Source organism: Dromiciops gliroides, chromosome 5 (assembly GCF_019393635.1).
Source record: "Dromiciops gliroides isolate mDroGli1 chromosome 5, mDroGli1.pri, whole genome shotgun sequence".
Classification (NCBI taxonomy): domain Eukaryota; kingdom Metazoa; phylum Chordata; class Mammalia; order Microbiotheria; family Microbiotheriidae; genus Dromiciops; species Dromiciops gliroides.
The window spans coordinates 47,716,742-47,734,403 of record NC_057865.1 but is presented as its reverse complement, the minus strand read 5'-3'; the positions used below and the strand labels follow the sequence as shown (position 1 = coordinate 47,734,403).

The 17,662-nt window shown below is 38.8% G+C and overlaps 1 protein-coding gene across 6 annotated transcripts in view; it reads left to right on the top strand.

Moving 5' to 3' along the window:
* The window catches only part of ANKIB1 (ankyrin repeat and IBR domain containing 1), a 131,193-nt gene extending 114,802 nt beyond the window's left edge, over positions 1 to 16,391 (top strand). For 5 of the 6 annotated variants that reach the window (XM_043966723.1, XM_043966717.1, XM_043966718.1 and 2 more), the window contains 5 exons: positions 206 to 384; positions 1,874 to 1,925; positions 9,242 to 9,353; positions 12,655 to 12,791; positions 13,125 to 16,391. In XM_043966723.1, coding sequence (XP_043822658.1) covers positions 206 to 384; positions 1,874 to 1,925; positions 9,242 to 9,353; positions 12,655 to 12,791; positions 13,125 to 13,868 — 1,224 coding nt within the window. In that variant the 3' untranslated portion in view covers positions 13,869 to 16,391. The remainder of the gene's footprint in view (positions 1 to 205; positions 385 to 1,873; positions 1,926 to 9,241; positions 9,354 to 12,654; positions 12,792 to 13,124) is intronic. The other variant, XM_043966720.1, reaches the window with a different exon arrangement.
* The last annotated feature ends 1,271 nt before the right edge of the window (positions 16,392 to 17,662 follow it).

Sequence of the window (17,662 nt, the reverse complement as noted above, 5' to 3'; positions counted from 1 at the left end):
ATTTTCAGACATCTGGAAAAACTATACAAAAACCACACACTTTATAAATAGGAGTCTTCCTTTGTTCCATACCACATGAAGCCAACTCAGAAAACTTAGTTTATAGTTTCTGCCTTAAAGTAAGAGTAAGAGATAAGATTTTTGGTGTCTTATAGAACATTTGATTCTTCTTAGCATAGGATTGTCTTTTTCCCCCCTAAAACAGACAGACCTAGAAATGGTCACTGAAGACCTTGCGCAAAAAGTAAATAGGCCTTATCTTCGCACGCCTCGACACAAAATCATTCGGGCAGCGTGCCTTGTGCAGCAGAAGAGGCGAGAGTTCTTGGCGTCCGTAGCCAGAGGGGTTGCTCCTGCAGACTCACCAGAAGCACCAAGGCGCAGGTACAGAACATGGTCAGATGCCTAGTTTGCTCAAGTGAACAGTCATAGAGCCAATTCAGGATAACCAGCATTCATAGCCTCCTAAATTCTATCCCAGTAGAACTTGTATTCATGGGGAAAATTTATTAACTACGGTATTAATGGAAGAAAGCTATTAAGTTTCAATATTTTTCTAATGCACACAATCTTACTCTTCTTGGCATTCTGTATTATATATAGTATGAATCCCAAGAATCAACAAGACTCTGTAATTTCATATTTAGTATAAATTAAATCAGAATAGCTCAAAAGTATCATCTTTAACTTGATCTGTATTATAATAGATCCTTTCAGATGATACACATTTATGATTCTTAGTAATTATCCTGGCATATAAAAGATTTTGGGCAGCTAGGTGTTACACTGGATAAACTGCCAGGCTTGGAGTCAGGAAGATGAATCTTCCTGAGTTCAGATCCAGCCACACTTACTAGCTGTGTGACCCTGAGCAAGTCATTTCACCCTGTCTGCCTCAGTTTCCTCATCTGTCAAATGAGCTGGAATAGGAAATGGCAAACCACTGGTGTTTTTCTCCAAGAAAACCCCAAATGGCATCACAGAGAGTCAGATACAAAAGAAACAACCGAACAAAATAAAGATTTTGATAGTCTTTACTCTCTTTTTAGTCAGTCATTTTTATTATAGAAAGTTTATATATGTATACGTGTATGCACACATACGTAGAAAGAGAAATTAATATTTTGAATGAATATAAATTAGTGAAATTGTGATGGAAGAAATCCTAAAATATCTAGGAAATAGCAATTGGAAGCAAAATTTATGTCTTTTGACAGAAAACATTTTACTATATGTTTTTATTTATGTTCTCCACATTCCTGGCATGATTTATACTTGATTTATGCATGCTCTATCTTCACATAAATCAAACAAATAATACTCTGCTTTGAGTACATAATGGACAGTGATTGCATTTGATGTTGTTCAGTCATATCCAACTCCTCGTGACCCTGTGGACTATACGGTCCATGAGGTTGTCTTGGCAAAGATACTGGAGTGATCAGCTATTTCCTTCTCAGTGGATTAAGGCAAACAGAGGTTAAGTAACTTGCCCAAGGTCACACACAGCTAGTAAGTATCTTCCTTCAAGCCCAATGCAGTATCCATTGAGCCATCTAGCTGCCTTATTACATTTGATAAGTCTTTAAATCATGTGTTTTTTATTCCACAAGGGACATTTATATTAAAACATAGCAGTTTTGTACAGTGCTTTCCACATAATAGATGTTTGTAGAATTAACTTGGATTAAAAATTTTGTAATTAATTTATTAAATTCTGTAGTTGAGTAGTTGTAGTTTTGTGGATAAAATAAAATTCAAGCAGAAGAATGTTAAAGATTGGGTTCCCCTTTTGTTAAAAAGGCGAGAGACTGATCATTTTCATTGTATAGTTCTATTAATAAATCAAATGGTATGTCTAATTTCTTTGTAGCTTTGCTGGTGGAACATGGGATTGGGAATATTTGGGATTTGCATCACCTGAGGTAATTATTTTTGTGTATCTTTTTAAAAATAGCATTTTCTTTTGTGCAGTCACAGTTTATGCAAATTACATTTACATCCATTCCAAATCATAGCAATATGATGCCTTATCTTCCTTTTATGATATAGATACATAGGCAGAACTAAATTTAACCATTCTTAGCACAAGTTACATCAAGACATTGCAATTTTAGCATTTTTAATTACTGTTTAGACACTGCTTAGAAAAATATAAAGTGTTATGTCTTTTAAACTGTAGTGTCAATGCTTTTATTAAAAGTGTTCTTTTAGTTAAAGTATTGATCCCACCTAAATCTTTCAAGATCATAACTAAGCTCTTTTGTGTATTTTCTACCAATTACTTTAATAATCTGAAAGGGAATTGTTAAGTGATTTTTATATTAAAGTGGAATGAAAACTAATTTAAAATCCTTAATGTTATGTTCTCATCATTATTTCATATATATGTTAGGATATCATATGTAGGGCAGCTAGGTGGCGCAGTGGATAAAGCACTGGCCTTGGATTCAGGGAGGACCTGAGTTCAAATCCAGCCTCAGACACTTGACACTTAACTAGCTGTGTGACCCTGGACAAGTCACTTAACCCTCAGTGCCCTGCAAAGAAAGAAGAAAAAAAAAGATATCATATGTAAATATTGAGCAAAAAAAAGCAGTGATTAAAATCAGATATGAGAAAATAATTTCAAATGAGAACTTTTGATGTTTCAAAAACGTATGTGAAATGATGCTTTGTCTTAATTACTGTTAACTTCTTTTAAGACTTCCACTCTATCCTTTTTTTTTATTCTTGATTATCAAGGAGATTTTAGAACATTGAATTAATGCAGCATTTTTTAAAAAATATCTTAAATATTAAATAGTACCCTGCAATTAGTGGGTAGAGTGAAAACCTTAATTATTTGATGTTTTGCTTTTCTGAGCTTTAAATAGCCACTCTCCCTTTGGAATATGACTTTAATAATCATTAAAACTCCTTAAAATCTCTAAATATGTTTTTATAAGCATTAAAGAAAATTGGAACAGAGGTTAATTTTCAAAGGGATGGAAATGGAGGGGAAAGACATTAATCTCTGTACTGTACCCAAATAACAGATAATGAAATTGATCATTTTCCAAGGAAAGACTGTGGCTCATTTAAATCAGGTCTTTGACCTTGCTTCGCTGCTAAGGATACTTGCAATCCCCTTAACTTAATGACATTTTAAAATGTGGTGACATATCCAAGGAGAAACGTGTGTGTGTGTGTGTGTGTGTGTGTGTGTGTGTGTGTGTGTGTGTGTGTGTGAGTGAGAGAGGGGGGAGGCGGGGGGGGGGGGAGAAGAGAATGATTTGAATGCATGGAAATAAAAGGGAAAATTTCTCTTAAGTCAATAGAAAAAATATCATAATTGTATTTTTCCTACAAAATGCATTAGACAAACTTTATTTTTACCCAATCCTGTACTTTTCAGTGGTATTTTCTGTGCTAGAATACCAAGTACAGCATCCGTGTCATTGTGATAAAAAATTCTACCCAGAATGAAAAACAATTCTCCAGCTTTCACAAAAAAAAAAAGCATTGAGTTTAAGGTCAGTATAAATATGGGAAACTTACATATTTCAAGGAAAGCAAGGAAAATCTTTCCAAAATACTCAGAATTAATTATATAATACCTGTAGATCTGGAAGTACCAACATAGGGCATTGTTATATTGGGAATGCTGAAATCTTTTACTTGGACATTTTGATATTCATGTAAAGATGACAGGCATATATCAAACTTTGTTTCTATGTAGAAGGAATTACTAACCTCCCCATAATTATATTTCCTTTAGAAAATAAGAATTTTAGAAATATTTTTCTACCTGTGTTTTTCTGAAATGATAGTTTAGCATTTTTGACAGAATTATTTGATTTATACTATTTGCAAAATGTCTGCCACTTTGAAACATCAACCTTATAGAAAATTTTATTGCATGTCTAAGAAATTACATTACCTTAAAATGGGATATGGCAAATGCTCTTAACATGAAAGTTTCATATCCTAACTTTATCATTGACAAGACAGACTCATAGAATCTTAGAGGATAACCTAGAAGTCATTTAAGTGCAACTCTCTACATGCTCCCTTAGCCCTCTTTATGAGACCCCCAACAAATACTCATGAAGCTTTGCTTGAACACTACCAGTAATAGGAAACTCGCTACCTTTCGAAATAGCCCAGTATAATTGTTACAAAGTGGTTTCTCTTACAGATACAAAATCTGCTTCCCTACAACTCTTAAACATTGGCCCTTGTTTAGTCTGTGGGAGACATGAAGAATTCTTCTACTTCCTTTTTAATTAAGTCATTGTTGTTAAGTATTTCCTCCTCCCTTCCTTCCTTCCTTCCCCAGGCCCAGTACTGACTCAATTAACTTGATCTCTCAATTTACAAAAAAGGAAAAAGGAAAACACTACCTTCTTCAGGGTTGAGGGGAAAGTGATTGTAAACCCTAAAGCTTTAGACAAATCTTACCGGTGTTATTAATCTTGTTAAAGGCAGCTGCTGGCTCTGGACAAAGGGCTGGGCCTAGAATTGGGAAAACCTGAGTCCAAATTGACCTCAGACGCTTAGTAGCTGTGTGACCCTGGGGAATAATAACCATACCTATACCTCAGTGTTGTCTTGAGAATCAAGAGAGAACATTTGTAAAATGCACCAAGTGCAGTGCCTGACACAAGAGTACATGCTATGTAAATCCTCATTCCCTCCCTTTTCTCTATCCCTCTCTTTGTCATCAAAATTAATCTTTAGAGATTTTATCATATAGCTGACGGAATTCCTGCTCTATTTCTTTCTGCAGCTTTATTCTGATCAGTAGATCCATCACTTCCATCAGAAACAAATTCTATTGCTTCTCCATGACTTGTTCATAATGTACCTTTAATAGTGCCAAACAGGTACTGTGTCCCTTAAGACATGTCTCTAATAATCCATTCTCGGAATCTCCAGGGCCTGATCCTCAAGATCACTTCTGTTTGCAAGAGCTCACTCTCCCCATCTCACAAACTGAAATAACGCTTCTCTTTCTCAAATGATTCTGCACCAGCTGCCCTTCTCCATGATTCCTACAAAATCATTTAGATGGCTTCACTGATTGTGTCTACAGGTTTTCTCTGCACCTTTTGGTGGGATTTGTCCTGTTTTCTTGTCCCTTTCAGTGTGCTAATCATTCTCTTCAACATCATTAGTCAATAAGCATAAAGTACATATTTAGGACCAAGTTCTGGGAATACCAAGACAAGAAAATTTAGAATAAGACAAGTCCCTGCCCTCACGGAGTTTCCATTCTAACGGGTGAGATATTTCCATGTACAGAGATAAGTACATATAAAATAATTTCAGTATGGGAGGATGTTCTAGGAGCCAGGGATAGGAATGGCCTTAAACAGGAGGTCATAACTTAAACGGATTCTTAGAGGCAAAAGGGAGCAGGGGAAGGGCCTTTCCAAGGAAGACAGCCTGTGTTAAGACAGAGGACAGACTGTGGTGTACGTGGAGCCGTGTGGGTGTGGGTGTGCATGATCGTGGGGGGGGGGGCAGGGGCAGGCAAGAAGGGAGGATGTATTTGGCTAGAATTTAAAACAAACAGGAGGAATGGCCAATAAGCCTAGAAAACTGAGCTGAGACCAGATTGTGAAGGGCCTTGAATGCCAAAATGGGATCCAATTCGGTGATTCTTTGAACATGGGAATGGTGTGGTCAGAGTTGTGCTTCAGAAGAGCACTTTGCTAAGTGTGTGGAAGACAGATATGAGTGGAAAGACTAGAGATCACTTAGAAAACCATTACAGTGGTCCAGGCCAAGAGGCAGGGAGGGCCTCTGTGAGTACAGAGAGGAGGGCAGCTGCTGGAGGTGTTCCAGAAATAGAACCAACAGGTTTGGGGAACTCATGGGATTCAGGGCTGAGAGCATGAGTGAGAGTGAAGACTTAGGAATGCCTCCCATATGGCAAACCTGGGGGGCTAGAGAGACCCCCTGAACAGCAATAAGAAAGTTATGCAAAGGGGAAACATGAGGGTAAAGACAAGTTGTTTGGAGCCTGTCAGGGAGGAGGATCATAGACTGTTCCACTTCAAAGGATCAGAAGTGATATGGAATTGGGAAAGACCAAGGCTGAATATCTAGATCTCAGGTATCATCTACACAGCAATGAGAGGTGAATGCATGGGAGCTAATGAGCTCATTGAATGAGATGGTATAGAGAGAACAAGGAGTCAAAGACAGAGCCTTGGGGTATACACAGTGATGATAGACGTACATGATGATGAAAGCAAAGTGACCGTGGAATAATGAGTTTTCTGTTGGCTCTTAATGTTATATCATCTAGACTGGTGGTATAGAATTGGTCATACATTTTCAGACATGGCCCATGTATAAATTGGGTTTTATTAACCATGGTGTTACGAGGGAGAGTTTTGGAGAGAGGATAAAGTGGGGAGGGGGGAGAACATTTTAAAAGGAGAAACAAAAGACAAAAATATCATCAGAACATTCTGTTAAAATCCATGGAAGATGATTCAGACAAGCAGAGCACGTTAAATGCAATGTATAAACAGAAAAAAAAACATTGATAAACTCATGTTTTTATTTACAAACCTGTTCTTTTCTTCGTGTATAGAAATGTTCATGTTGGTTGGTTTTTTAAAGAGACATTATATCATCTACCCCCTAAAAGCAGGAGGTTTTATCCCCTCGTTGGTTTTTTGTGACCAAGACCTTTTATTTTTGGTTGGGGCATGTGGCCTAATTAGAATAAGGAATACTTGGTAAAGAATCTCCCTTTACCACCACAGACTGGAATCTCAGCTGGTTAAGTCACTTGCCCAGAATCATTCCTTCAGTATGGCTTGGGGCATTCTTCCTGGCTGTTGGTCTGCTCCTGTTGGCTCTTTTTGTGAACACATTTTTCATAAGCCTTAGCTCCTTCTTGACACTTGACACTATTCTTATAGGTCTCCCTCAGTTTTGTGCCTTTCTTGCATCTTTTTTGTACTTGAGTTCATTAAAAATCCCTTTTAAAGGCACAACATTCTCCTAAGTGCTTTCCCCCTTTTCTTCCTCATTGGCTTCATCTGAAATTATATTGTCAGAATTTCATTTTGAGAGCTTCCCCTTCCTTTCAGGCACTTTTACCTTTCTTTCCTATCAGTAAATCTGCAAATTCTCAAAATTTTACATGTAAAAAAATTTCCAGAATATGTTATGAATATAGATTGAAGAGATTTCATTTAACCACTCTGAAATCACAGCTAGTAAGCTAGATTTGTATTTCAGGTACAGCGCCAATTGTTTAAAATGAGCCTGGCAGCATCCTATTAGTGCTACTCCCCTGCTCCCCTCAACTCAACCCCATCCACTACCCTACCCCCACCCCCAGTTCCTAAAACCCTTAATTCTTTGTGCTTCTTTAACAGCCTCAAAACATTTGGAATTTGTATTTTCTGGACCATCCTGATTAAAGAAACATCGTGTGCTTACTTGAAGATCTTAGGGATAATTGGAAATTGTCAGATAAATTGAATCTTAGGCCTGCTGATTTGTGTGAGATTGCCTCTTGGGTTTTCTAGCAGAATGCATTAAAAACGTGCCAATTTTTTTTTTTTTAAACAACGACTGTTGTTAATACCACTTAGCTTTCTTTAAAGGATCCATCAATGGGAAACTCCCTGTATGAGAACTCCTTACTTGAATATCCTTTCATTCTAGTCCTGAAGAGGTGCCTGAAACGCTTAAGAGGTTAACTGATTTGCTCAGGGTAAAACAGCAAGTTAAGAAATAATGTATTCGAAACTTGCCCAACATAACATTTTGCCTTTGTACAGACTTTTAAGAGTAGTTTATTTAACTTTCACTTAATAGATCACTTTATATTTTTTTGAAAACAAAAATTCTCCCTAGACAGAAACCCCATAAAATATTTCCCCCACCTTTCACATGTCCAAAAACACGTGTGGTCTTTGGGACATCGACAGCTGGTCTCATGGGGCCAGATGTCATACCGTCTGATTGGAGCTTGACTTCACAGAATTAGGGGAAAAGAGTCAATTTGTCCCAGGTTTGAGGAGAACCCAGGGAAAACCTGAGTGAATCAGTAACAGAAGCAAAGCTTTTCAGGCCCTCTCCCTAAAACCATCTTCTGTCCTGGGTCCTCCTAGAATTCCTGTTGATTTCATTCCTGATTTAGAAAGGCACAGCTCACCCGACTTCAGACTCATGTGTTAGTTTAGATAGGCTTAACTACATTTGTACAAAGTCGCATGAGTGTGTTATTTTTCCAACCAGCCATAGAAATACTTGAACTAGAAAATGTAATTTATGTTAAACTTCCCCTTGCGTGTGCTTGTTCAAAGACCTTTGATTTACTACTAGTGTGGTTACTTCTTTATTTTACCCTGATGAATTTTGTAAATGAACCTATACGTTATCTCTTTTTTTATCTGCTCTGGAATAAGCAGATTCACTTGTTGCTGTTCCATTGTCATGATAGACTCAGGTTGGGCCCTTAGGCTTGGTTCAGAAACCCAAAGTTACCTGCAAGAACAGGCAGTTGAAATGTAGCCATTGTGTGGTAGAGAAGGCACTGGGTGCTAAATACTACCTGTGTGACCTTGAGCAAGTCATTTAGCTTCTCCAGGCCTCAGTTTCCACACCTGTAAAATATAAAGATCAGATTAAATGATCTCTAAAATGTCTTCCATCCTTAAGTCTGTGACTGTATAGTGGCAAAAATTAACTACTCAGTAAATGAAGTTAAAAACTATTGTTCTTGTTGCCCTGCTTGCCTGTGTCACATTCACACTTTGAAGGATATTAAGCACTCACTCACCAGTGGTCCCTCCAAAATGAATGCTCCTCACCACTTGCAGCCAACCATTGGAAAGCCTGGTCTAGAACCAGTTGTTAGAATGATGAAGCTTTCACCACACTAGATAGCAAGCAGTGCCTTTTGGATCAACATGGAATCTGACACAGCTTGCTATCCAGAACTGGAGCTTGCAAGTATTCCATTTTCTGCAGGACTTTTTGCTGGCTATTTCATTTTCTTTATTTGATAAAACTTAGGCTGCTGCGTGGCACAACTTATTTTAAGTTCCATTTTCTTGCATGATAAAACCCCATGTATTTGTGATGACAGGTGATTTTATATTACAAATATAAAATCACACATTTTTTTTTTCTAGGAAAAAAAAAAGTGTGCTTTTCCCTCTTTTTTTTTTAAACAAAAATTATTGCATGCTCCTCTGTATTTTATAACCTTTGGTTTATGCAGGAATATGCTGAATTTCAGTATCGGAGGAGACATCGACAGCGGCGACGAGGAGACATGCACAGTCTGCTCAGTAATACTCCAGATCCTGAGGAACCCAGTGAGAGCACTTTAGGTAGGTTCATTTCCAAGACTCCTTTTCAAATTCTCTAACTGCTGTGATAAGTCTGTCAGCTACATGGAAAATCCTCACCATAGGTATAAGCCAGCATTTGTTTATGTTGAGTACCACAGATAGAAAAAACTCAGCACCTAAATGGCACTAGTCATTGAAGTTCTTCATTAAGGAACCATTAAAAGTTTGGTACCAAGGAGAAACACACAAATAAAGCTGTGGCTTAAAGAGATTACCTTGGCAATACATGGCAATAAAAAAATGGAATGTAAGGGTAGAGATGCTAGGGAGGACAGTTGGGAGGGTATCAGGATCACAACCTTATGGAGTTTTATTATACAAAAGGAGGGACTTGAGAAAAGCATTTTGAGGAATGACTGGGATGTGAGCAGAAGAGAAGAGGGATTGGGAAGAAGATAGTCCAAGCAGAGGAAATCAAGAGCTCAAAGATGGGAATAGACATGGTGTGTTGTGGGATCTGCCATAGATTTTGGCGTGGTTAGTTTTTCTTCCAAACAAGTCAGACAATTCCGTGTTGTTTGAAATAATGGGGGCCAGCCTGTCTCCATTCTAAATTATTGGGGAACTTGGCTGGGGTTTCTAAAATATTGCTACTTATATATTAGAGGCTATTGCACCAATTTTGACAGCAAACATGTATTATTAATTTGACTGTGTGTCTGAAAAACTTCTCCACCAGTAATAGACCCAGCATGGAGTCCCAGGAAGGTGGGGTAGGGAGAGCCAGCCCTGGGTAAGAGGAGCACTTAAGAGAGGCAAGAGAGCAACCCTCGAGTCTCCAGGGATTTTTATCTTTTTTCAGGTAGAGGCAGGTCAGACACATTGATCTAAGCTAATTGGTTAGCATCCAGTTCCCCTGGTTGACATGGCCCGAGGGCTGTCCCTATCAAAATGAGCTGTACCTTGCTGACCTCAGGGTCTAGTGAAAGACAGACCGTCCAAGGGCAAAGGCTTTACCATGTCAGTCCCATTTCTGTTGTCTCTGGGCTGGCTTTGAAAGATCAGGTAAGGTTCCTGAGCTAAGCCCTGGAGTGTTGGGGAAGGTCCCCAGAAACCCCATTGTTAATATTTTCTCACAATCCTGATGTTCTGGGGCCTCAAATTCCCCATCTAAAAAGTAAGACAGTTAAACCTGATCAAGCATTATATGATTTTTAGGTGCCCAGCACTGTGCTAGGTACCAAGGAGATAAAGGCAAAAAGATTCCCTGTCCTCATCAAGCTTACTTTTTTTTTTTGCAGGACAATGAGGGTTAAGTGACTTTCCCAGGGTCACACAGCTAGTAAGGGTCAAGTGTCTGAGGCTGGCTTTGAACTCAGGTTCTCCTGAAACCAGGGCCAGCGCTTTATCCACTGTGCCACCTACCTGCCCCACCAAGCTTACGTTCTTTTTTTTTTTTTAATTAATAAAGTATTTTATTTTTTTCCTGTTACATGTGAAGATAGTTCTCAACTTTTGTTTACCAGGCTTATGTTCTAGCGGGGAGACAACACATACACAGAAAATACATATATGGTGGCCTAGTGTTTGATAAACCCCAAGAGCTCGGCCAGGTGGCACAGTGGACAGAATACTGGACCTGGAGTCAAGAAGACCCAAGCTCAGGGCAGCGAGGTGGCGCAGTAGATAAAGCACTGGCCTTGGATTCAGGAGGACCTGAGTTCACATCTGGCCTCAGACACTAGACACTTAACTAGCTGTGTGACCCTGGGCAAGTCACTTAACTCTCATTGCCTTGGGGGGCGGGGGGAGACCTGAGCTCAAATTTGACCTCAGATACTTAATAGCTTTGTAACTTTTGGGGGTCCTGGGGGGGTTTTTTGGTTTTTGCTGGGGCAATAAGGGTCAAGTGACTTGCCCAGGGTCACACAGCTATTATGTGTCAAGTGTTTGAGGTGGAATTTGAACTCGGGTCCTCCTGAATCCAGGGCCGATGTTTTATCCACTGCCCCCAATAGCTTTGTAAATTTGGACAAATTACTTAACCTCTGTTTGCCTCAGTTACGAATAAACTTGGGATAATAGTAACAGGGTTGTTGTGAAGATCAAATGAGATAATACTTGTAAAAAGCTTAGCACAATGCCTGACACAGAGTAGGGATGTATAACTGCTAATCATTGTTGTCGTTATAATTATCATCATCATTATGTCACTCTTCAACAAAAACTGTAGGGAAAATGGAAAGCAGTCTGACAGAACTCAGTCTAGACCAGCAGGTCACAAGGCATAGCAAGACTGACTCCAGATGGATGTGAGACTTAGACAGAGTAACATCATCATCAGAATAGCATGGAAGAAATTGCCTCTCAGATCCAGGGGCAGGGAAGAGTCCATGACCAAACAAGAGGCAGAGGCTCACAGGAGGTGACACGGATGGTTTTGGTTACATCAAATTAAAGAGTTTTGTACAAACAAAACCAGTGCAGCCAAAATTAGAAGAGAAGCAGGGGACTGTTCTTCTTGCTTTTGCAGTGGATGAGGGAGGGAATTTGGAACGGAAAATCAAATTAAATTTAAAAAAGAAAATCAAAGGTAAGGGGGTGGCACACAGAAGGCCTCAGGCCAAAGATTCCACGAAGCAGAGATGACTAGGGAGAACATTCCAAAGCAAAGACAACAAAAAGGGAGAGGAAGCATTTGGTGAGAAACAGGCGTGGGCCAGTGAGGCTGCTCCAGAAGACATAGAAGAGAGAAAGAATGCCGGAAGTGTGTCATGGGAACAAACTGAAGACCTTCCAAGGCAGAACAGTTTATCTTTGCTGGTAGAGGTGAGAAGGAGCCAGTGCCCAGTGGTAGGACCGTACCTTGCAGAATTCCAGGCAAAGCTCTGTCCATGTAGGTGGAGAGAAGGAAATGTATGTAAGAGGTGTTGTAGAGTTAGACCAATGAGGTGGGGTAGTCGATTGACTGTATCGGGAGAGGGATCCACGTTGAGGTGCCAAACCTGAGTAACTAGAAGAATGATGGTATGCTGCATGGATAAGAAAGTGAGGGAACAATGATGAGACTCTTTCCTCACTCTTTTGAAGTGCTAATATTCTTTGATCACCTCCATCAATTATATCTGAGGCCTGGGGCAGCTAAGTGGCTCAGTGGATAAAGCACCAGCCCTGGATTCAGGAGGACCTGAGTTCAAATTTGGCCTCAGACACTTGACACTTACTAGCTGTGTGACCCTGGGCAAGTCACTTAACCCTCATTGCCCCTGCCCCAAAACAACAAAAACAAAAAAATTATATCTGAGGCCCAATTATCTTTGGTACAAATTGCTTTGCCCAGATACACAAGAAGGAGGCAGCAGCAGCAGAAGACATGGCGCCTCTCTGGTGAGCTCAGCCTCTCTGAGCGTTCTGCACAGCTCTTCTGTTCATGACTACACCCCTGTGAGTCGCTCTGAGAACCAAGACTCGCTGCAGGTACCTCCTCCAGCCTCACCTTTGCTTTCCCTTTGTTTAGCTTTGTTCTCCATTCTTATATCGAATTCTCAAACTTTTGTTTGGAGGAGAAGTATAGGACCAGAGGATCTGGCAAAAAAGATCTACTTCTTAATTTTTTTACAGTGGCTTTCTGGGAGTTTTCTGAGAATAGGAAGGATAAAATTGTGATGAGATTTGAGGGGGAAAAGGCTTCTCTTCCATACACACCTTTAAAAGTAGTTCATTTGTCTTATGAGATTAAGTAAATTTTCCTGGACTGAGTGAGTGTGTGTGTGTGTGTGTGTGTGTGTAAATAATTTCTTTGTTTTGAAGGCTCTGAGCTCCCTGGATGAAGATGATCCAAACATACTGCTTGCTATACAATTGTCTTTGCAAGAGTCTGGGCTGTCTCTTGATGAGGAAACTAGAGACTTTTTACATAACGAGGCATCATTAGGAGCTATAGGAACTTCTCTCCCCACAAGGCTAGACACCATCCCCATGAACATAGATAACCCTAGGGCTGCTTTAAGCAGTTCAGAGCTGTTAGAACTTGGAGAAAGTGTCATGAGACTGAGCACAGAAAACGACCCCCATTCTGCTGATGGCCTTAGTCCACACCCTCTCAATGATGCAAGAAGTGAATTCTATCCGACATCTAGTGACCCCGACTCGGCCAACCAGGACTCCAGTCTGAACGAAAACCTCCTCGGCAATATCATGGCTTGGTTTCATGACATGAACCCCCAGACTATTGCCTTGATTCCTTCTGCAACACCAGAAACCAGTGAGGATTCCCAGCTGCCCTGTGCAGAAGGTGAGTCAGGAGGACCACTAGGCATGAAAGGGACTGGGCAGGGGCCGCCCGCAGAGCATGGCCTTTTGGAGAATGTTGTCTTAAGTGATGCCCAAGGGACCCAAATGGAAGAAAGTCACCCCGAAGCAGTTAGAGAAGCAGGGTCTGCAGCTGGCCCAGGGGCTAGTGAAGCAGCCAGCCATGTGGCTCCCGCAGAAGGTGTTCCAGGTCAGGCTGACAGAACCTCTGAAGAGTGGACTGAGCAAGTGCATTTGGTGTGAACGCTGTGCATCGCCTTGGGAACCCAGAGAGACTGTCGTTACCAATGGGTGGGTACTTACTCTGGAGACTTCACCCACATGGTTCCAGCTCAGTTGTAAACCACTGACAGGATTGGATCCATTGACGTTCGTTCCATCTGACAGACGTTCCCTTTTCAATTTGAACCTTTCAAGGAATTTCCTTTGCATTTCATTGGGTAGCATTTTTCCTTTTTCTCTGCAGACAGAAGAGAGGAACAAATAGGTTGTGTTCCACATTCCCAAGAAAATGCAGGCTCTGTTTAGCCATAGGTTGGCAAAATTAAATTTGGAAGTATAAATTAAAGGCTTACTCTCTGAATCTTTTGGTGGTTTTTCCTAAGAAATAGTTTTTCTCCATTTTAGAAGTTCTCTTTTGAGAAACCTAACAGTGTCTAGCCTTCAGTTTCTAATTTTTGTGCTTTATTGTAACATCTTTGCATTTTTTCTTTTGATTTTAGACCAGCAGTGTGAATTGAGAATATCTGCAGCTTCTCTTTAACGCTGCATCTACAACAGTGTCATGAGTTTTATTTTCACATAAATCAAAGATTTTTTTCATGTCTATTTACAGTCCAGATGTGCCAAACTGACTAGTCGGCTGTCTAACCAGAGAGACAAGTGTCCAGTGGCCTTTAAGGCACTAGAGCAATCTCATGATTCTTTGGAGTAAAAGGTGCCGAGGGGTAGCAGGGATATTTTGAAATTCAGTGGGCTTTTATTGCCATGGAGACTGCATTTAAATAAATGTAGCCTGTAGCTTATGTTAACTAAACCTAATGCTGCTGTTAAAAACAGTTTATTTTAATATTAAAATACAGTTAATTAGCAACAGCGGTGCTGTATTTTAAGAGACACTTTAATGGAAGTGCAATCATAGTTCTTTGTTTTCACAATTTTACAATGCATTCTACTTACTAATGGGTGCAATTACTTTTAATGGTAAATATTTTATAAAATAGAGGGAAAATGGCGTTTTCATGAATTATAGTAAATCCCACAGTTATTTAAGGAAAAAAGTCACTAAGACATCCTGCGCAACATGTTACTGTGCCTTTGCCTAACCTAAGTGGATAGTTGCCAGTTAAATAAGTGAGTAATTCAAATTTCAGTGTGTGTTCTGGAGTAACTATGCTATGAATTGCGATGACCTCCATAAAACCACCCATGGCCTTGCCTTTACAGTAAATATAACAACTAAATGTTCATTCAGTTTGTTTGCCTAAAGAGCAAACGCTGAGATGTATTTGTTAAGTTGCACAATATTCATTTGCTGTGTGATTACTGTTTAGTGTTTTTTTAAAAAAAAAATCAAACTTCCTAGTTATCAGTGTCTTACTGTGAAGAAAATATTGGTCCTAGTGGTAAATCAGATAACAATGGTACAGTATGTAATTACAACTAGAGTAAATTGTTGGAATGGCCATTGTACTTACATTTAATCAAAACTAGCATAACATACGCAAAATAGAAAGGCAGCACTCCATTTTATGTTCTGCTAGATCATTACCAGAGACTTAGAGAAATCAGATTTTCACTATGGAATCCATACAGGCAAGCACCAGGCTGGGTAAAAGACTATATAAATATTGATGAGTACCTGGATGTAACTATTAAGGCTTTTGATTATTGTTTCACTCAAACCCTGCTTTTGAAATCTTTTTCCCCAAGACCCTGTGGGCAGGATATTCTATTAGCTCTTAAAACATTCCTCAGATTTAAAGGAATTTCCTAGCACCAACAATATGAGGACTATTACTTTATCATAGAGATGATGACAAATCCCCATCGACACTATTTCTCTTAATAAAACATCAATGTTTAAAATTATTTTTGGGAAAAGATTAATTTTGTCTACAGTATAATAATATGTGATGATACTGATGGTCCTGTTAAGGTGATTGGGAAAATATCAGTTTTATCTCTGGCAAAATACTAGAAGATAACCTGAAATAGTCCATTGAAAGAATTTTTATAGCTTTATGTTGAACTGACATTAGATACCAATAATTTCTTTGAGTTGTAATTTCTCACTAGAAGGTCACAAAGATTCTCTGTTATCACATTGAGATGTCTTGCAAAGCTGCAGTAGGAGGATGGGTCAGCGGGCTCTCTGTGAAGTTTGAAAACATCGCAGGTCCTGAGTCATGTCTACCTTGTTTTTAGGTGGTTCGGTATAGCCCTTGTTTCTGTGCTGTTCTATCTATCCTGAGCATGAAAACTATCACTCAATTTGTATTTTCTTGGTACACATTTTAAAAACACCACAGTCACTGACTTAATGATTCAGAAAAAAAGTTTGGCAAAGCCTATTTTGTAAACAAGTTAATTTTATAATGTAAAAATTACTCTAACCTTGAATTGTTATTTGCACTTTCATAGTCTATACTTGATACATTCCCACTTTATATACAGTAGGATTCTACAAACATGGAGATGTTTGGCCAAATGAATGCTGTTAATAATATGTCAAATTCTTGGATTAAACATTTATTACTTAAACTACTTCCATTTGTCTCATTACGTTGTGGACCAATTCATGAGGCTGATATGCATTTGAAGTGTCTTCCAGCATGGTGGGATTAATTTGGTTTCTATTTAGAAACTAATTAATGGTGGGGTTTTTATTCTCTGCTATGTGGCCTATGGAATATGTTGGGGTTTTTTAAAATCCTTCCCCCATGATATTGGGGGATAGTTTGTAAAAATGATTATCACCCTTCAGTAACTGGGCTGCCTACATTCAGTCTCTCAGGAGAAATTGATTTTTTGGTTGGATTTTCAAACTCTGTAAACACACGCAGGCCTCTAGCATATGAAATGAAAATCATTTTTATCAATATGTTAATTGACATTTAAAAATCCATTCTCCTAGGGTGAGTAACAATTTTGTTGGGTGAATAGTGTCTGCTTATTCATCCAGTTTACTATAGTTTAACTTTATAGGAGGTCCTCTGATTTTTTTTTAATTGCGTGGACTTTTTGTCATTTTTTTATTTTTTTGTATTTATTTACAAGATTGTATTAAATTATAGAAGACTTACAGATCATTAATAGGTGCTTTTAAAACCTGTTTTTATGAAAAACGCTAATGCTCATCTTTTTTAATTGTATTAATTATGCCTTTCAGTGTGAGAAGCTAGAGCTTTTAACTGCTGGTAGCCATATATTTACATGTCTGTTATTTATTGTAGCCATTCATCTAATCAGTTTCAGTTTGTTCAGTCCTAAAAATATTTTTAAATAACCTGCTTCAAGTGAAAATCTGAGTCAATGAAGTTGGACATTCTGTAAAAGTTATATATGGTTTCTAAGGATTAAAATCTAAATATTAAATGTTAGTACCAAGTTTCATTTTTTTAGGCTGAAATGCAGAAACTCCATGGAAAAAATAAATGTTTTCTCCACTGAACCATCATGCCTAGTAGTTGACAACTCACTATGGGTCAATCCTGTATTCTTAGCAACATGGTATATACTTCTTATTAATAAACCCTAATAAACATTTTACCAAACTAACAGACGTGCTATCTGCAAAGACATAGGTAGGTCTTCCTTGTCTGTTTTCTGTGGCACCTAGTAGTCACTGGTCATTTACATCTTTTTCCTTTGTCCCTCCACTCCCTATAAAACTGATAAGCAACTTTGGAGCACTTTGTCTCATCTCTCTTCCCCTTGGGAATCGGCAGCACACAATCTCTAAGTATTCCTTTCATCACGCCTTAAGCATCTACCATATGCCTGAAGGTTCAAGATAAAGGGTCCTATATATGGAA